Raw genomic sequence first — 20,777 nt, forward strand, 5'->3', positions numbered from 1 at the left:
GTTGGGGGTGGGGAGTGACGCGCGCGGTTTCCCTTTTGGCCCCCCGTGATCAGACAGGGGGCTACGCAGGGAACGTGGGGTGACCGGGCGTGCCTTTCGGACGTGCCCGCCCTGCGGATCGCGCCCCGGAGCGCCCTCGCCCCCAGGCCCGGGCAGTCGCAGAGCCACAAGGACAGGGAGTGGAGGCCAGCGCTGGGGCGCGCCGAGCCGGCCACCGCTCCGAACTGGCCCGGGAAAGTAGTGCGGAGGGCGGAGCCGGCCGGGCCTGCGGGAGGAGGGGCGGCCGCAGCTGCAGCCCGCGCTTGGCTTCCGTCCCAGCTCCCCTTCCCCTCCTCCTCCTCGTCCTCCTGTATGAGTCAGGCGTTTCCCGGGGATTGGGAGCAGCCGCGCGCCGCCTGGCCGCCGGGAGCTGCAGCCGCCGCTGCCGCCACCGCGCCCCGAGCCCAGCGCCCGGGCTGCCACCGCGGCGGGCACTCGCGCCCCGGGCGCGCACGGACCATGGAGAGGACGGCCCCGGGCGTGGAGGGCGGCGGCGGCGGGGGCAGCGACAGCAGCAGCCGCAGCAGCAGCCGCGCCACCTCGGCTGGCTCCTCGCCCTCCTGCTCCGTGGCGGGCCGGGGGGTCTCCGGCAGGTCGCCGGCGGCCGGGCTCGGCGGCGGAGGCAGCCGCAGCAGCCCGGGCTCGGTGGCCGCTAGCCCGTCCGGGGGAGGCGGCCGCCGGAGGGAGCCAGCGCTCGAGGGCGTGCTCAGCAAATACACCAACCTCCTCCAGGGCTGGCAGAACAGGTAACGCGCCCGCCGCCGCGCAGTGTGTGTGCCGTGTGCGCGCGCGGTGCTGCCACCGGCGGACCGGCCGTGCCTCGGCACCGGGCCCTTCCTGCGTCCCGGCTCCCCCTCGAGGTGGGGTCCCCAGGTGGGGGCGCGCCAGGACCCCACCCGGGACCGCACCGCAGTGGCAGAGAGAGGCCAGAGCCCTTGTTTTCTTCTGTGCTGGCACTTGCAGGCACTGGAGTGGCAGGGGAGCGTCCTGGTCCCCGTGCCTGGCCTGCCAGCGGTTTCCCCCACCGGTGAAAATAGCCCAGAAAGGGAGGCAGAGAGGGCCGGCTTTGGGCTTGGCAGCAAAAGCGTTAACAGTCTGGTCCATTCACAGCAATTCTCTTCACAGAATAGTCCGGTTTAAACTTTGGTGATTAAAACAAGAGCAAGCACCACAAAGCCCCTGCCACTTGTCGTCCTCGGCGCCCCCTAACGCGCGTGTAGCACCCCCTCTCCGGTTGGCCATTCGAACCTCCAATCTCTGCAAAGGAAATTTAGTGGGGTTTTTGTTCGTTTGTGTGTGTGTGTGTTTTAAACACTCTCTCCCCTTTCGGTATGGGCGGCTGGCTTTTTACATTGTTGTTATTTCCCCCCTTGATGCTTTTTGAAGTTTTCTGCTCACTCTCCTACAGCTGGGAATATGGACACGTGGGCGGATGAGAATGTCCTGGGAAGCGACTCCAGCACACTTGGGGTGGTAGTAGTGCATGGACTATTGGAATGAGGAAGATTTTCAAATGAGTAGAAGTGGTATTACTCTTTAGAACGTTTTCCTTTGTTTTTTAAAAAGAGGAAAAAAAAAAAAAAAAAAGAAGCCAGAGGGAAATATGAGTTGTCCATGCAAGTCGAAGAGGCCTTTCTGGAAAGGGGGTCTTGTCTTTGCCTTTAATAGCGGCATGGGTCTTAATAGACGAGGGACTCTTAGTGATGCTGTGCTTTCTGGATCACCCTGTGGGGGGTCTTGCTTATCTCTCTGTTGGTTAACCCAGATTATTGCTTGGTGGTCTGTCTTCCTGTAGCTTGTTTGGAAATGTTCAGCTTGGACATCCCAACTGAAGTATGACCTGCAGACGTGCATGAAACTCCACTAGGAAGGTGATGACTTCCAAAGTATGGAAACTAGGTGGTTTTTATATTGATACAGAACTTTCCCAGGCTCCTGGGTTTCCTTGGAGACCTGTTACTAAGTTAACCAAAGTTGCACTTTAACTTTTGAATCCTTGTATTTCTCAAAATAACCACAGTGTTGGCTCTTGCCTCTCCCTGTCCCCTTTCAGTTCTTGAGAGCTGAAAAAGACTAGGTAGAGTGGGAAGGGTGACGGAGAAGAGGTGACCAAATCTGACTTTCGTTCTTGGTTATTGTGTCTGGTTAATGGCGCCCCAGGGTGCCTTGTCAGTGACAGCGTTTTGTTTGTGCGTTGAGCAATCACTTTTAATGCTTTTTCTTCAAGTACCTTATGATGCCAGCAGAGCTTTTGCCCTGGATTACAGTTACTTTCCTTGCTTGGGGACACTGATGGTTTCACCTAATTGTAAATCCACTGGGGAGTGTAGATGGGAGGCAAAGTTGAGAAGAGGTAAAATCGCCGTCATCATCTTGTGTGATTGCAGGGTGCGTAGGTGAAAGAGGTGTCTTGTACACTGTTGCATTTATTTACTGTGATTTACAGCTGTCTGCCTATGTTTGTTCTACCGACCCTAGAAGCATTGTCTCAGTCTAATGGTTAATGCTTTAGTGTCAGGATTTATACTTCCCACATCCGCGTTCTCTGAACGATGGCTGAGGGTTCATCAGTGGTCTGGAAAACATTTATGATGGCTCTGTGATTGCACACTCTTGCTTCTCAAGGAGCCTTCTAAAGAGAAACCTGGATTAGTGACTAGAGAGAAGAAAATGAAGATAAGAAACTTGAAAATGTGTTCATTTGTTCATTAATAGATTCAGTGATTATTTTATTGAGCACCTGGGCGATCCGATTCCAAAAGTTCGCAGCCTTGGGAACCCTGTGCAGCAGTTCTGTTTTGTAGACACAGGGTGGCCATGAGTTGGAATCCACTCGAGGGCAACTAACAACTACAAACCAAACCCATCCTTCATACTCACAGCAACCTACAGTACAGAGTAGAACTGCCCCCATAGGGTTTCCAAGGGTGTAGTCTTTGTGGAAACAGACTGTCACATTTTCCTCCCGTGGCAACTGGTGGGTTCCAACCACTGACCTTTTGGTTAACAGTCAAGCGCTTAACTACTGTGCAAACAGGTCTCCTTTAACAACAACTATGTACCAAAAAGGAGTCCCTGGGTAGTACAGTTAAGCACTTGACTACTGGCCCAAAGGTTGGCAGTTTGAATCCACCCATAGGTGCCTTGGAAGACAGCCCTGGCAATCTGCTTATGAGAGGTCACAGCCTTAAAAACCCTATGGAGCAGTTCTGCTCTGTACTCATGGATTCACCATGAGTTGAAATTGACTTGACGGCAGCTAACAACAATAACACTCTGTGCCAACACGGTTCCAGGAGCTGGAGTTTCACCAGGAACGTCTTCTCAGGAAGCAGTAGAGGAGACTCAGAATTAAGAAGTAGATGGAGCCCCCTTCCTAGTCCAGGGGGCCCAGGGGAATGCCTTGGTGTGAATAGGTGGGTTAACTGATTCACGCTACCTTCCTTTTTGGTCCTTCCAGTGTCTTCCTTTGGCAGTTCTTTTCTAATCCCCTACAGTTAATGACGAATCACCAAATCACTTCTTTGTAAATCCTCCTAGGTTGCTGTGCTGTTTGTAACGCCCTCCAACTGCTCCCAGGGCTTAACACCCAATCAGCCACTAGTATGTTTTACCCTGATATCCTCCTGCATGTCCTCAAGTTGCTGTGAAACTTCCATTTAACAGTCAGCATCATATTCTGCCTTTGTTCATTGCAGCACCTTCAGCCCCGTCACCAGGCCCTTAGGAAGGCAGCTTGGGCCAAAGCACAGAATAAATGGCATAAAGAGAGGGCATGGGTGAATGGCGCAGTGGTTGAGGGCCACAGCTGCTGGCCAAAAGGTCGGCAGTTCGAATCCATAAGCCGCTCCTTGGAAACCCAGTGGAGCAGTTCTACTCTGCCCTGTAGGGTTGCTATGAGTTGGAATTGACTTGATGGCAATGGTTTTTTGTTTTTGTTTTTTTAAAGGGAAACATTTCAGATATAATAGAATTGTATAGACTTACAGGGTGGCATTAAAGAGTACATGCATCTAAACAAGTGAACAAGAAAATTGCATAAAGTGGCAAACGCTGTGAGAATTAAGTAGGGATGATGAGATAAAGGCAAGAGTTTGTAGAAATAATTTTAAGTGTGGATCTAGGGTCTTTACTCGGAGTCCGTGGGTGGCACAGGTGGCTAAGTGCTCAACTACTAGCCTTAAGGTCGGCGGTTCAAAGCTACCCAGAGGTGCCTTGGAAGACAGGCCTGTGATCTGCTTCTGAAAACCCTATGGAGCAGCTCTACTCTGCACAGGTGGGGTCGCCATGAGTTGGAATCAACTCAACTGCAGATAACAACAGCAGGGTCTTTACTGCTATTGACTTTTTAATCTAGAGTTCTATCTTATTGCTTATTTTTTTTGGTTTTCATAGTTTAGATCAGGGAGGGTGTCTGAGGAGGTGACGTCATCTGAGCCAGTCAAGAGAAGAAGAAGGCAAAGAGCACTCCAGGCAGGGGGCCCAGTAAATGCAAAGGCCATGCGGTGGGAACAGGTTTCAGGTGAAGCACAAAAACCCAGTGGCTGGATCGGAGTGAACCAGGGGCAGAGGGCGTCCCTGGAGCTTGGGGAGGCAGGTTGGTGCCAGATTACACAGTACCTTGCAGGCAAGGGTTAGCATTTCATATGGTGTTCTAGTCGAGCAGGAAGGATTTTAGGCTGGGGAGTGACATGGTTTGATTAATGCTTACAGACGTTCACTCTGGCCACTGGGTGGAGATGAGGACAGAGAGTGGAAGCGGTGAGACCAGTTAGGAGGCCATCGTGGTGGCCCTTCCAAGAGATGCTGGGGGCTGGGACTCGGGGAGGTAGGGAAGTGGATAGAAAGGACAGGTTTGGGAGAGTTTTGACTCATGGTGACCCCATGTGCGTCAGGGTAGAACTGTGCTCCATAGGGCTTTTAACAGTTGTGAGCTTTTGGAAGTAGGTCTCCAGGACGAAAATGGCTTGATGGGCTGGTGATAGAAAGAGAGAATAAAGGATAATGCTGGAATAGTAGGCCTGAGAGGTGGGGAGGGTGAGGTGTCATTTATGGAGATGAGGATCACAGGGTAAGAACGATTTGTGGGGACGTTGGGGAACCACCCAGAGCTCTGTGTAGACTATTCAGTGTGAGATGCCCACTCCATGTAAGAAATCCGGTGTGTAAACTCATATAGCCTAAGATAGTCTTGAACCAAAATGGAGCTACTTTGTTTGGGGTTGCCCATAAAGGCAAGTGTTCTAGGGAAGAATTTCTAATTAGATCTGGGAACTGGTATTTAAATATTTTGGGGTCTTCTCTGCCATTCACTTTTGGTTTTGTTTGGAGAAAAGTGGATGGCAGAGAAGACCCCAAAATATTTAAATATAGAACCAGCCTCCAATTAATTTTTTGGTGGTGGGTGGAACGTTTCATTTGGGAGCTGTCTTGGTTATCTAGTGCTGCTTTAATACAAATTTCTACCACAAGTGGATGGCTTTAACAGACATTTATTCTCTCACGGTCTAGTAGGCTAGAAGTCCAAATTCAGGTTGTCAGCCCCAGGGGAAGGTTTTCTCTGTCAGCTCTGGAGGAAGGTCCTTGTCATCAGTCTTTCCCTGATCTGGGAGCTTCTCCACACAGGAACCCTGGGTCCAAGGTAAGCTCTGCTCCTGGTACTGCTTTCTTGGTGGTATGAGTTCCCCCAGTCTCTCTCCTCCCTTCTCTCTTTTCTATCTCAAAAGAGATTGATTTAAAACACATCCTAATCTTGTAGATTGAGTTCTGCCTCATTAACATCATAAAACCCCCCAAAAAACCCAGTGCCCTTGAGTCGATTCCGACTCATAGCGACCCTATAGGACGGAGTAGAACTGCCCCATTGAGTTTCCAGGGAGCGCCTGGCGGATTCGAACTGTCGACCCTTTGGTTATCATCATAGAGGCAGGATTTACAACACACAGGAAAATCACATCAGATGCAAAATGGTGGACAATTACACAATACTGGGAATCATGGCCTAGCCAAAATGATACACATATTTTTTGGGGACACAATTCAGTCCATGACAGGTGCCATCAAGTTAATTCCTGACTCACGATGACCCCATGTCTCAAAATAGAACTGCCCCCATAGGGCTTTCTTAACCATAATCTTTATGGGAGCAGATCACTAGCTCTTTCTCCTGTGGAGTGGCTGGGTGGGTTCCAACCTCCAGCCTTTCACTTAGCAGCTGAGAGCTTAACTGTTGCATGACCAGTCAAATAATGAAAAGCAAATCTTGAATAGGATGAGGAAGACGTGTTGGCAGAAGAATACCTCAGGCTACTAAACCAACTCAACCCAGTGCCGTCGAGTTGATTCCGACTCGTAGCGACCCTATAGGACAGAGCAGAACTGCCCCACGTGTTGGGAGAAGTATTAATAGCTCAGGCTACTGGTGGACATTTATTTGGAGACGTAGAACGGTGTGGCCTACAGACTCGAATCCTGATACCACCACTTAAGAGGCGTAAGGTCTTGGACCAGCTTCTTAAGTGCTCTGGGCTTCCACTTTCTCGTCTGATAAACAGGAAAACGATGGGAATCTTACTAGTTCGCTGTGGGGATTAAATGAAGATGCTAGCGTGTAAGGGATTGAGAATATTGGATAGCAAGAAACAGAAGTGGTAGCTGATATTGGACCTTCAGTTTGTCCCTTCTTAAATGGACCCTTTCTGGTCTTAAAGCTCTTGGTTTTAATTTTTGAGTGCTGCGGGGTGTAGAGGTTAAGAGCTCCGGCTGCTAACCAGAAGGCTGGCGGTTCGAATCCACCAGGTGCTCCTTGGAAACTCTGTGGGGCAGTTCTGCTCTGTCCTATAGGGCTGCTGTGACTCAGAGTTGACTCCATGGCAACAGGTGTGGTTTTTCTGGTTACCTTGAGGAGCTCTGGTGGCACAGTGGTTAAAGCTTTAGGCTGCTAAGCAAAAGGGTCGGTGGTTTGAACCCACCAGTCTCTCCTTGGGAGAAAGATGTGGCAGTCTGCTTCTGTAAAGATTGCAGCCTTCGAAATCCTATGGGGAAGTTCTACTCTGGGGTCGCTGTGAATCAGAATTGACTCCACGGCAGTAGATTCGGTGTTTGGTTTGGTATGGTTACCTTGAGGAGTCCGTGGGTGGTGCACATGGTTAGCACAATCAGTTGCTAATTGAGGCCACCCTTAGGTGCCTCGGAAGAAAAGCCTGGCAATCTGTGTCTCAAAAAGCAGCCAATGAAAACCCTATGGGGCATAGTTCTACTCTGACATCACATGAGGTCGTCATGAGTCCACTTTGACTCCTTGGCAATTGCCGTGTGGTCTGTGGGCGTTCGGTGACCAAATATCAAGGGCTTGGTTTTTGACTCAATCTGCATAAACAGTAGGCTTCGAGAATGTACTCTTTAGCCTCTAGCCATGATTTCTCAGCATTTTGGAGCCACTTTTCCTATCCCCTCACCCCCAACAGTGGAAAAGTCTGCAGCCATAAAACTCTGTTCAAGACCGATCACTTGTTCTATTTTAAAAAGTCACTAGGACAAATATTAACTTTTGAAACTCTCATTCATTACAACAAGTGTTTTTCTTTTTTTAAGTATCCCAGTAATGCTAGAGGTAATTGGTGATACCAAGGTTGAGGCTCACTGCTCTGGGTTTATGTTCTTACCTGTGTGTACTTAGGTCTTAGCACATTGTGTTTTCTAGGCTACCTGATTCGTCTGAGCCTGAGCACTAAAGTCTTTCAGGGACCCTCGATTGTTTCATTGACAATAAAGGGCTGGTTGACTACTGCTACAAAGCAGGGTATATGATTTATTCATTGATTGTTCAAAATATTTACTGAGCACCTACTGTGTGTTAACCACTCCCTGCTGTATCCCCCTCCCCACTTTTTAAAGTGTCTTGTATTTGGGAAGATTTATACCAAAATGATTACTGTGGTTTTCCTTGGTCAGTGTAATTATGAATGAGTTTTATATTTCCTTCTTTTTTCTGTTTTCCATTTTTTTTTTTAACCTAAAGTGAATGTGTATCCATTTTGCAGTTTGAAAAAATTATTGAGAAAAAGAAAAGCTGCTTAAGCTTTTCACGTAATCTCTGAATAATTAAATTTTGGGGGTAAATTTGAAGTCTAATGTATGTTTAGAAAAATACACAAATAAGTGTGCATTTCAATGAATTATCACAAATGGAGCACAGCCGGATCAAAAAATAGCAGCCAAATACTCCCCCTGGCTTTTATAGCCATCCCCCTCGTAAAACCAAACCCACTGCCTTCCAGCCGATTCCAACTCGTAGGTGCCCTAGAGGAGTGAGTAGAACTGCCCCATAGAGTTTCCAAGGTTTCTGTAAATCTTTATGGAAGTCAGCTGCCACATCTTTGGGATCAGCTGGTGCGTTCGAACCACTGACCTTTTAGTTAGCAGCTGAGTGCTTAGCCACTGTGTCACCAGGTCTCCACCCCTCTGTCAGTACCCACTATTCTGACCTTCAACACTGTAGATTAGTTTGAGCCTTTTTCAACTCCTTATGAATGGAGCCATACAGTGTGTCATTTTTTGAGTTTGGCTTCCTTCTCTTAGCTTTGTGTTTGTGAGGTTCATGCATGTTGCTGTGTGTAGTTGTGATCTTTTCATTCACACTGCTGTTTGGTATTGTACGAATCCATTTGGTAGTCCGTTACGTAATATATTTATATCTGTGGGAGATTGACATTTGGCTTTGTCTCAGTTTGGGGTTCTTATGAATTATGCTGCCATCAACATCCTGTTGTTGTTGTTAGGTGGCATTGAATTGGTTCCAACTCATAGTGACCTCACGTATAACAGAATGAAGCATTGCCTGGTCTGGTGCCATCCTCACAGTCATTGCTATGTTTGAGCCCGTTGTTGCAGCCAATGTGTCAATCCATCTTGTTAAGGGTCTTCCACTTTTTTTCTGACCCCCCTACTTTACTAAGCATGGTGTCCTTCTATAAGGGATTGGACCTTCCTGATAACATGTCCAGAGTAAGTGAGACAGTCTTGCTATCCTTACTTCTAATGAGCACTCTCGTGTTTTAGAGAACATTTTGTATGCATATCTAGGGGTGCGTACCTAGCAGTGGTAATACAGGGTTATTAAAAAAAAACAACCCACTGCTGTTGAGTCGATTCCGACTCCTAGTGACCCTATAGGACAGAGTAGAACCGCCTCATAGAGTTTCCAAGGAGTGCCTGGTAGATTCCAACTGCTGACCTTTTGGTTAGCTCCTGTAGCACTTAACCTCTGTGCCACCAGGGTTTCCAGCTGGGTTATAGAGTTGACAAATGTCCAGCTTATTAGATACTGCCAGACTGTTTTCCAAAGTGGTTGTATCAGTTAATGGTCTCACCAGAAGTGTGTGAGAGTTCCAGGTGCTCCACATTGTCACCCACTTGGTATCATCTTCTGTTTTCATTTTAGCCAATCTGGTAGATGTGTGAAGTCCTAGTGGTGCAGTGATTAGGAGTTCAGCTGCTAACCAAAAGGTCGGCAGTTCAAATCCACCAGCTCTTTCTTAGAAATCCTATGGGGCAGTTCTACCTTGTCTTATAGGGTCGCGATGAGCCGGGATTGACTCTATAGCAATGGGCTTATTTTGGTTTGGTGGATGTGTGGCGTGATATCTTATTATGGTTTTAATTTGCCTTTCCCTGACGACTAATAAAATTGAACACCTTTTCATGTGTTTATTGGCCATCGGGATGTCACTTTTGTGAGTAAATGAATAATGTATTTTATAAGGATCAGCACAAAGCTGGTTCCTATGAGGCGGAGGTTGAAGACTTCCCAAATGTTCAACTTTTCCAAGCTGCGGTCCCACTCCATCATCGCAGACATCAACTACTCCCTCTCCCTCAGTACTCTCCCTCCTGTCTTTGGGTTCCCTAATTCCCTGCAGCGTCTCACAGAACTCACAAACCCATGAACTGTACTTACAGTTAAGTGGTTTATTAGGGAAATAACAGGGTACAATTCAGGATCAGAGTCAGAAACGACTCAGGATACAGATCTTTGATCAGGACTGCTGCTTCTTGCCCTCTGCTACCGGGCCCTGCTGGGGTCTCCTGCTGCTGGTCCCTGCTGGGACCCCTGTGGGCAAGCGTTATACCTCTTAGCTCCATGGGTCAGTAAGTCTGACAGCAGCTGTCTTGTGCCAGTCTCCTGGTTCTTGCCATCTCCTGCCTCCATGTCTCACTGTCTTGCATGTTACAGCTCCTCCCACTCTCTCCGTGTCTCCCTAGCAGAATGGCAAAACTGACCAGTTCACTTGTTAGTGTTCCATACACCTTATTTGCATGACCCCACTCCAACAAGGATGCCATGCGCCTTATTTACATTATTAGCAAGCTGTCCAATCCCCTTGATGGGCCACAAGCACCTCATTTGCATAGCCCTACCCAGTCATTTGGTGGGAGTTACAAAGACTGTGGCTAAAAGGTCTATGTTAAGCAATCCTTTGCACCGCAGGCCACCACCTGGCTCTTCTAGCAGTTGGCCCTTTCATACTTGAAGGACTAACTTCCCTCTTCCAATCCTTTTACCGGTCTAAAACAGCCATTAACAATTAGTCCTGCAGTAGGGCGAAGAGTCCTCAGGGTGAGGTTATTCAGGTACCAGCCATTCAGGTCTGTGGCAATTGTCCATCTGATCTGGTCAGATTCTCCAAAAGTCATCTCAACTTTATCCTCCGTGGTATCTGATAGTATTTAACTGAGAGAAGATTATTCCCTTGCTCTAAGCCTATCTTCGGGTATCAGCATAATGTTAGATTTCTCCTGCTGCATAACCCATTTTTTCATTCCTTTACCATCAGCTATTCTTTCTTCTTCCTTCCATGATACCCCCTCTGCTCTGGAATTCTCTTTTAAGCCTAGCTGGATGGCAAAAATGACCAATCCTCCCAGTAGATTTTCATACACCTTATTTGCATGGTCCTACCCCCGCAAGGGTACCATGCAGCTTATTCGTATTATTATCAACCTCTCCAATCCTCTTGGTGGGCCACAAGCACCAGTCATTTTGTGGCAATTACAAAGTATGGCTAGAAGGGCCATATTAAATAATTCACTGCACTGCAGTGAGGTTCCATTTAAGTCCTATGCCCAATTATCTATTGAGTTGTCTGGCTTTTTCTTATTGATTTGTAAGAGTTCTTTTTATATTCTGGGTATGAGTCCTTTGATGGATACATGTACACTCCGCACAGAAACCATGTGTATAGAGAGAGCAGATATTTTCTTTCACTCTGCAGTTAGCCATTTCATCTCATAGTAGGTTCTTGATAAACAAAAATTCTTATTTGTAACGTAGTCACATTTGTCCATTTCTCCCCTGTTAATGAGTAGTTCTTTTTGAGTCCTCTTTAGGAAATCTTTGCTTATCTTGAGGTCATGAAGATGTTCTCTGATGTGTTCTTCTAAGAAAAAAAAAATTTCTATTAATTTGAATATTTCTTAGATGTTTTGAATTGATATTGATGGAACGCAGGCTGCCGGCAGGGCAATACTGGATTTTACACTTGTAGTCTGTATTGGTTTCTTTTGACTCCTGTAACAAATAACCATAAATCTGGTGGCTAAAAACAACAAAAATGTATTCTCTTAGAGTTCTGGAGGCCAGAAATGGAGGAGGGTTGGTCACACTTGCCTCTTCTGGTTTCTGGTTATGGCCAGCATTCCTTGGCTTGTGGCAGCATCACTCCAACCTTTGCCTCCTTCTTCATATCACCTTCTCTTCTGTGTTTGTCAGATTTCCCTCTCATTTAGGATTCACTCAGATAATCCAGGATAACGTCCCCAACTAAAGATCCTTAATTTAATCACACTTGCAAAGTCTTTGCCATAGAAGGTCACATTTGTAGGTTCCAGGGACTAGGGACTGGGCATCTTGGGACACCATGATTCAATCTCCCACACAGTCGCAGTTCTGTGGTTGCTCTTAAGATTTTTGTCTCCCTTCCTCCCTCTACTTTTTCCACCCTTCAGTGGTTGCCATGGTGACAGGCACCTTTTGCGTGGGAAGGCACAGGTTGTCACGACTGTAAGCGGGTTGGTTAAGAAGGGTTGGTGGACGTGCTCATCTCTGTCTACTAGACAGGCCCCACGGGCAAATGGAAGGTAATATTGTGAGGGAAATTTGTTTCTGATGCTCATGAATAAACTTCATTTCCTTTAACAGCAGACAAGAGTTTCTTTCAATATTAATGAGCAGTCAGTTTTGGAAGGATATGTGTAATAATCCACGTTTTCCATTTTATCCTCAGAATGACTCATTAGCCTGAGGGCTTATTTGAAAGATGTAATTAACATATAGTACAAGGCCCAGGTCTTCGCATTCTCTTGGATGAATTCTGACAATTGTTTATACCACATAACTACTACTCCAAGAGACAGAGAGCATTTCCACCCCAGGAAGTTTCCTTGCGTTCTTTCTAGTCATTTCCCCTTCCACTGCAATCCCTTTCTGATGTCTATCACCGTGAATTAATTTTGTCTCTACTTGGATTTCATACAAATGGAACCACGCAGGCAGAATACCCTTTCTGGAGTCTGGCTTATTTAGCTCAACATAATGTTGTAAGATTCATCTGTGCTGTTGTACCTATCAGTAGTTTGCAATTTCTTCATTTTGATTGATGATAATTAACTGTCGTTACACCACAATGTGCTTATCCATTCACCTGTAGACAAGCATTTAGATTGTTGTCAATTTGTGCTATTATAAATAAAGCTTCTATTGTATTCTAGTCATTTCTCTTGGGTAAACACCAAAGATTGGAATTGCTGAGTCATAAGGTGGGTGGGTGTATGGGGCTCTGGTGGCACAGTGGTTTAGAGTTTGGCTGCTAACCAAAAGGTCAGCAGTTCGAATCCACCAGCCACTCCTTGGAAACCCTATGGGGCAGTTCTACTCTGTCCTATAGGGTGGGTATGAGTCGGAATCCACTCAACAGCAATGTTTTTTTGTTTGTTTGTTTAGGGTAGGTGTCTATTTAACTTCATTAGAAGCTGCCATACGGTTTCTCAAAGTGGGTGAGACATTTCACACCCCCACCAGCAGTGTGTGAACATCTGGGTCACCCCCCACCCTCGCCAGCACGCTTGTTGTTACCCTGAGAGCTTTGGAAAGCAGGAGCTCTTTCTCAGCTGAGCCACATTGCTTCTGAGAGTGGCAGTCTGTTGGGGTACACGCTGGTGACCTCCTTCCCATTCTGGCTTTGCCTGCTTTTTGCTGTGTGGCCTTGAGCAGGTTACTTAGCTTTTTGGGCCTTGGTCTCCTTGTCAGTAAAATGACACTAACGTTGTAGTAGTGTTGTGAGGCTACCACAGGCTGCAGCTCCAGCACAGTTGTTGGGCTCACAGTAGGTCTCTGGCAAACATTTGTCACGCTTGTACTTTAGTTAGACCGACGAGTAGCTTCATGGAACCTGTTGTTGTTAGGTGCCGTCAAGTTGATTCCGACTCATAGCGACCCTGTAGGACAGAGTAGAACTGCCCCATAGGGTTTCCAGGAGCACCTGGTGGATTTGAACTGCCGACCTTTTGGTTAGCAGCCAAGGTCTTAACCACTGTGCAACCAGAGCTCCACTCATGGAACCTAGGGTTGAGTTATGGCTGCCAACCGAAAGGCTGGAGGCTAGAGGTTCAAGTCCACCCAGAGACACCTCAGAAGAAAAGACTGGTGATCTACTTCCGGAAAGTCAGCCACTGAAACACAGTTCTACTCTGACACAAATGGAGTTGCCATGAGTTGGCATGGAATCCATGGTGACTGGTAAGGAAAGTGAGGGGTGATTTGGTAGTCATAGGAGACCCAGCCTTAGAAGATATGCAGGCATTTCTCAGCTCTTCCTCCCACTGAGTAGGGGACTTAAGCTTTTTGAATTGCATTGTAGGTGACGGTCCACATTTGCTCCTGAGCCAGGAGCTCCTCTGTGTCTGCTCGGTGGGCAGTTGATGAGAAGTCTGGAAAAGGAGAGAAGATGTGTCCCGAAAGGAGGGGATTGAAATGACTGTGCCGGAAACACAGGAGCCTTTTTGCATTTCTGCCTGGCTCCTGACTGATGGGATTTGGGGCCAGGCCAAGATAGAATTAAAAAGAAAACCATCCAGAATTTGATTTTTGAAAACTCTGATTGGCTTGAATATGGTCACAGCCCAGAAAGAAAGTGCTTTACTTTGTGCCTCACGCAATTATATCGATAATAATGAGAAAATTAAGAAACAGCCCGCGCGGTTTTTTGTTACAAGCCTTGTCTTTGAAGGTCCAAGAAGGTATTTGAATTAGGAATAACTGTTCCACAGTGTGTTGTAGTTTTCAGGGAACTATTTGTGCTTTTGTGTGGTTTTGGTCCCTTCCTATAAATATTTTGATGGCAATATAAAAAATGGAAAGGTGACCAACCTCAGTTTTTTATAGCTCTTTTCCAGGAGGTATTAAGTGTTGATCTGAAATGCTGGCCGTATGACCAGTGAACTACAAAATCAGGCCAATGTGGGAGTTAGGACGTTCCTGGGAAATGGTGAAATTAGTCCTCTCCCCAAGTGTGTATAGAAGTGGGCTCTGCCACGCCCTCTTTCCTAGGAGCTGAATGGATTAGGTAATATAGAAGTTACCCTGCACTCCTTTTCTACACAGGTTGCTCCATTAAAGCCATCGTGGGCCGCTAACAACGTAACAAAAACCTCCAAGCGCTGGGCCCTAGGTTCAGAGCTGGGAAATTGTCCGTATCTGAAATGAGCTGGCAGCATCACCCCCCAGCCACACTCTCTGCATGTAGTTAGGGCTAGTGAATGTTTAATATCCCACATTTCTGTTGAGCACCTTTTCTGTATATGCCAAGTAGCATGCAAAAAGCAGGAGACACAAGGAGAAGAAATACAAGCCCTGCCTTAAGGAACGTAACGGTCTAACCTGTTACTGTGTGCCATCGAGTTGATTCTGACTCATAGCGACCCTATAAGACAGAGTGGAACTGCCGCATAGCGTTTCCTAGGTTGTAATCTTTATGGGAGCAGATTGCCAGGTCTTTCTCCCATGGAGTGGCTGGTGGGTTTGAACCGCAGACCTTTGACTTAGCAGCCGAGCACTTAACCATTGCACCACCAGGGCTCCTATAGTGTAAAATAACCCATTGCTGACTCATAGTGACCCTACAGTATAGAGTAAAACTGCCCCTTAGATTTTCCAAGGAGCGCCTGTAGATTCAAAGTGCTGACCTTTTAGCCATAGCTCTTAACCACTATGCCACCAGGTTTTCGTGATCTAAAATAGGGGTTGGCAATCTTTGTCTGTAAAGGGCCACATAGTAAATGTTTCAGGATTCGTGGACTATATGGTCTCCATGGCAACTACTCAATGCTCCCACTGTAAAATTGTGGATGTAGCTGTCGTCCAATAAAACTTTATTGACAGAAACAGGCAGTGGGCAGGATTTGCCTGCAGGATGTCTAAAATGTCACACAAAACTAAACCCGTTGCTCTCAAGTCACTTCCAACTCATAGCGACCTTACAGGACAGAGTAGAACTGCCCAATAGGGTTTCCAAGGCTGTAAATCTTTATTTATTTATTTTATTATTGTACTTTAGATGAAGGTTTATTGAACAAACCAGCTTTTCATCAAACAGTTAGTACACATATTGGTTTGTGACATTGGTTAACAACCCCACAACATGTCAACACTCTCCCGTCTTGACCTTGGGTTCCCTATTACCAGCTTTCCTGCCCCTCCTGCCTTCTCGTCCTTGCCCCTGGGCTGGTGTGCCCCTTTAGTCTCATTTTGTTTTATGGGCCTGTCTAATCTTTGGCTGAAGGGTGAACCTCAGGAGTGACTTTATCACTGAGCTATAAGTGTGTCTGGGCACGATACTCTTAGAATTTCTCTAGCCTCTGTCAGACCAGTAAGTCTGTTTTTTTTTTTTTTTTGTAAGTTAGAATTTTATTCTACACTTTTCTCCAGCTCTGTCTGGGACCCTCTACTGTGATCCTTATCAGAGCAGTCAGTGGTGGTAGCCAGGCACCATCTAGTTGTGCTGGACTCAGTCTGGTGGGGGCTGTAATACTTGCGGTCCATCAGGCATTTGGACTGATATTTCCCTTGCGTCTTCAGTTTTCTTCATTCTCCATTGGTCCTGAAGGGGTGAGACCAGTGGAGTATCTTAGGTGGCTGCTCAACTATATGATGCTAGTTGAGCTAGATGTTCCCCAAGACCATGGTCCCCACAGCCCTCAGCCCAGTAATTCGGTCCCTCAGGGAGCTGGATATGTCTATGGAGTTTCCATGACCTTGCCTTGGACAAGTTGTGCTGGCTCCCCCAGGATTGTGTACTGTCTTACCTTCACCAAAGTTACCACTTATCTATTGTCTATTTAGTGTTTTTCTGTCCCCACCCCTCCCTTCCCTCGAACCATCATAGATTGTTTCTTCTTGTGTGTAAACCTTTTCATGAATTTTTACAGTAGTGGTCTCATGCAGTATATGTCCTTTGATGATTGACTTATTTCACTCACCAAGGCTATAAATCTTTACAGAAGCAGACTGCCACATCTTTCTCCCTCGGAGCAGCTGGTGGGTTCGAACCACCCACCTTTCAGTTAGCAGCCAAGCGCTTAACCACTGTGCCACCAGTGCTCCTTAAAATGTCGCACAGATGCCTTATGTGAGCAGTTGTGGCAGCCTGGTGTGGTGGCTGAGAGCGCTGACTGGGATCTGGCAGACCGGGCTTGAATCCCAGCTCTGTCGTTCACGACCAGTGTGGCCTGGGACAGGTGGTTTAACCTCCCACTCTCAGTTTCCTTGTCTGTAAAAGGAGGGCTGTATAGTGCCTGTGTCTTGGGGTTGTGGGGATCAGTGGAGAAGCTGTGTGTAAAAGGGCTCAGGATAGTGGCTGGCACAGAGAAAGCACTTAGTAAACGCAAGCTGCTTTTAGGAGACGGGGTGATGAGAGCAATTGTGGAGGAAGCATCTGAGATGAGACAGCACCAGGCTGCCTGTGCACATGGAAAGTGGCAGAGTAACCAGGTGGTGTTCATGCAGACCGGGGCTTGTGATGGCTTCCCTGGCTCCTTGAGTGCAAAGGCTTGGAGACATGAAAGAACAAATTCTGTTTGATGTGGGTGTAAAATGCAGGCTGTGTGGGGCGTGGCAAGAGGTGAGGCTGTAAAAGATAGACCAGGCTGTGAAAAGACCTTGTAAACTGTTGAGACCACAGATCATTAAATGCCAGTGTTATCAGCAGGGGAGGGAAAATATCCGTGGGCCCTGGAAACACCAGACCCTTTACATATTTTATCCAATTTAATCTTTAAGTGGTCTCAATAAGGTCGGGAGGGGATTGTCGTTATATCCATTTTCCTCTTTCTTCTATAGAATCCCAGTTTTTATTTGGATACATGGCTGTCCAAAATAAAACAGAATTTGGTGCCCCCCACTCAACGGCAATGGGTTTTTTTCCCCACTTGTAGCTAGGGATGCCGTGTCATTACATTTAGATATAAGCAGAGTTGTCCCACAGTAGTTTGCTGGAACCTTCGTTTGTATGTTCTTTGTACCTTTCCTTCTTTTTCCTTTCCTCTTGGAATACAGACATGAGGATTGACACTGGAATACAGACATGATGGCTGGAATTCCAGCAGCCCTTTTGAACCTTCAGGTGACTGGGATGAAGGCCATCAAGGCAGAAGAAACCTGGCCTCTGAGTACTTCGTGGATCAGAGCCACCTGGGCTGCTGACCTCTGGAGTATTCCATGAGGGAGAAATACTCTTCTTGTTTAAGCCAATAAGCCAGTTGCCATTGAGTCAGTTCCTACTCGTAGCAACCCCATGTGTGTCAGAGTAGAACTGTGCTCCATAGGGTTTTCAGTGTCTGATTTTTTGCAAGTAGATCACCACACCTCTGGGTGGACTTGAACCTCCAACCTTTTGGTTTGCAGCCGAGCATGTCAACAGTTCACACCACCCAAGTTTGCCGAACCTATGAAAAATCCTTATAAATGAGAAAGTTCCTTGGTTACCTCTTTTCCAGATAGTGGATGGAAGTTACAGGCTATCCATTTATTTTCTTGAATTTTTAATGTCCCCTGGTCCCGTCTTGAATGGTCTGGGCTCCATGGTGAACCGTTAAGACTCCTGTGTCATAACTTTTGCATTGGGTCATATGGCCTTGTAGAAACCATGTTTCAGACCCTGAATAAGCGCTCACTCCCACACTCCAAACATCCCCTCATTCCGTGCCAACATCTCCGTAGGCCCTTCTGTACCTCCGTGCACATGACCTGGTGTCTTAGTTATCTAGTCCTGCTGTAACAGAAATACCACAGGTGGATGGCTTTAACAAGAGCAAATTTATTCTCTCACAGTCTAGGATGCTTGAATTCTGAATTCAGGGTGCCAGCTCCAGGGGAAGGCTTTCTCTGTCGGCTCGAGAGAAGGTCCTTGTCATCCAATCTTGCCCTGGTCTAGATGCTTCTCAGCACAGGGGCCTGCATCCAAAGGATGTGCTATTTTCCTGGCTTTTATATCTTGGTGGTATGAGGTCCCCATGTTTTTCTGCTGGCTTCTCTCTTTTATATCTTGAAAGAGATTGATTTAAAACACAATCTAATCTTGTAGATTGAGTCCTGCCTCATTAACATAATTGCCACTAATCCTACCTCATTAATATGATAGAGGTAGGATTTACAACACAAAGGGAAATCACATCAGATGACAAAATGGTAGAAATTCACACAATACTGGGAATCATGGCCTAGCCAGGTTGACAGATAGTTTTGGGGGACACAATTCAATCCTTGACACCTGTCATCCTGGCACTTTTGATACCAGTACTTGCAGCCACCTCTAACCCCTGCCAATGCAGGCAGGATCCCAATTCTACAGATGAGGAAATGGGGGCCTAGGGTGACGTAAGCTGTACAGTTCATAAGTTGTGGAGCTGGGATCTGTTTTACCCCAAAGCCTGTTTTCTTTCTACTACTCTGCAGAAGAACTTGGTGATCTTCAACCCCCTCGTTGTAGAGATGAGGTCACTGAGGGTTTTGCCTCAGGTTAAGCCAGTACCAGCATATTCCACTGCAGGATAAACATTATTCAGGCTCCAGTAAGAGCCTTCCCTAAAGAAGACATCTTGGAGCCCCATGTTTTTTTTTTATTAATTAAATTTTTTATTGTACTTCAGATGAAGTTTTACAGAACAAGCTAGTTTCAAATTAAACAGTTAGTACACATATTGTTTTATGACTTTGGTTAACAACCCCATGACCATGACCCTTCTCAACCCTGGGTTCCCTATTACCAGCTTTCCTGTTCCCTCCTGCCTTCTAATCCTTGCCCCTGGGCTGGTGTGCCCCTTTAGTCTTGTTTTGTTTAATGGGCCTGTCCAATTTTTGGCTGAAGGGTAAACCTCAGGAGTGACTTCATTACTGAGCTGAAAGAGTGTCTGGGGGCCATAGCTCTCCAGTCCGTGTCGGGCTAGCAAGTCTGGTCTTTCTTTTTGTGTTAGAATTTTGTTCTACATTTTTCTGCAGCCCTGTCCGGGACCCCCTATTGTGACCCCTGTCAGAGCAGTCAATGGTGGTAGCCGGGCATCATCTAGTTGTACTGGACTCAGTCTGGTGGAGGCTGTGGTAGATGTGGTCCATTAGTCCTTTGGACTAATCTTTCCCTTGTATCTTTAGTTTTCTTCATTCTTCCTTGCTCCTGAAGGGGTGAGACCAGTGGAGAATCCTACATGGCAGCTCACAGGTTTTTAAGACCCCAAGTGCTACTCACCAAAGTAGAATGTAGAACATTTCCTTTATAACCTACGTTATGCCAGTTGAGCTAGATGTTCCCTGAGACCATAGTCTGCAGCCCTCAGCCCAGCAATTTGGTCCCTCACGGAGTTTGGATGTGTTTATGGAGCTACCATGACCTTGGCTTATACAGGTTGTACTGGCTTCCCCAGTATTGTGTACTGTCTTACCCTTCACCAAAGTTACCACTTACCTATTGTCTATTTAGTGTTTTTCCATCCCCACCTCTCCCTTCCCTTATAACCATCAAAGATTGTTTCTTTTTATGTGTAAACTTTTTCATGAGTTTTTACAGTAGTGGTCTCATACAGTATTTGTCTTTTCGTGATTGACTTATTTCACTCAGCATAGTGGGGCCCCATGTTTTAATTAGTGATTTTGGTGCTCTCTCTGGGGGCAGGATCTCTTTATGTGAATCAGTGATGTTTGGTGCTTTTTCCTGGTCAGGAACCGTAGCTCACACAGCTGTGTTAGGGCTGTGTGTTCAGAGCTTTTGTCTTAGACACTCTTGTCTCCTCCGGGCTGGTCCTTGGTGAGGGCTTTCCTTGCCTGTTCTGTCCTTTCTTTACACGCACTTTTGAAGGGTTGAGTGAGGAGGTGAATCATTTTGGCTCGGTAACTATTCGTAACAGGAGCTCTGGCGTCACAACAGTAAAGCGCTCGGCTGCTAACTGAGAAGTTGGAGGTTCAGACTCACCCAGTGGGTCTGTGGAAGAAAGACCTGGCAATCTGCTCCCATAAAGATTACAACCGAGAAAACCTTACGGGCTGTTCTATTCTGTCACATGGTGTCACTAGAAGTCGAAGTCGACGCGACAGCACCCAGCAGCAACAACAGTTTGTGAGTGCTGACCGCCGAAACTCGATTAACATGGAGCTCTCACAATTCAGGAGGCTCAGAGTGTGGACTTCAGCTGAAATG

General features: G+C 46.8%; 1 protein-coding gene across 2 annotated transcripts in view; it reads left to right on the plus strand.

Annotated features, from left to right (window-relative positions):
- The first annotated feature begins 351 nt into the window (after window positions 1–351).
- Window positions 352–20,777, plus strand: part of OSBPL10 (oxysterol binding protein like 10) — a 324,062-nt gene continuing 303,636 nt past the window's right edge. For both annotated transcript variants that reach the window (XM_049871176.1, XM_049871175.1), the window contains exon 1: window positions 352–785. In XM_049871176.1, the coding sequence (XP_049727133.1) occupies window positions 352–785 (434 nt within the window). The remainder of the gene's footprint in view (window positions 786–20,777) is intronic.

This window comes from Elephas maximus, chromosome 27 (genome assembly GCF_024166365.1).
Source record: "Elephas maximus indicus isolate mEleMax1 chromosome 27, mEleMax1 primary haplotype, whole genome shotgun sequence".
In the NCBI taxonomy this organism is placed as follows: domain Eukaryota; kingdom Metazoa; phylum Chordata; class Mammalia; order Proboscidea; family Elephantidae; genus Elephas; species Elephas maximus.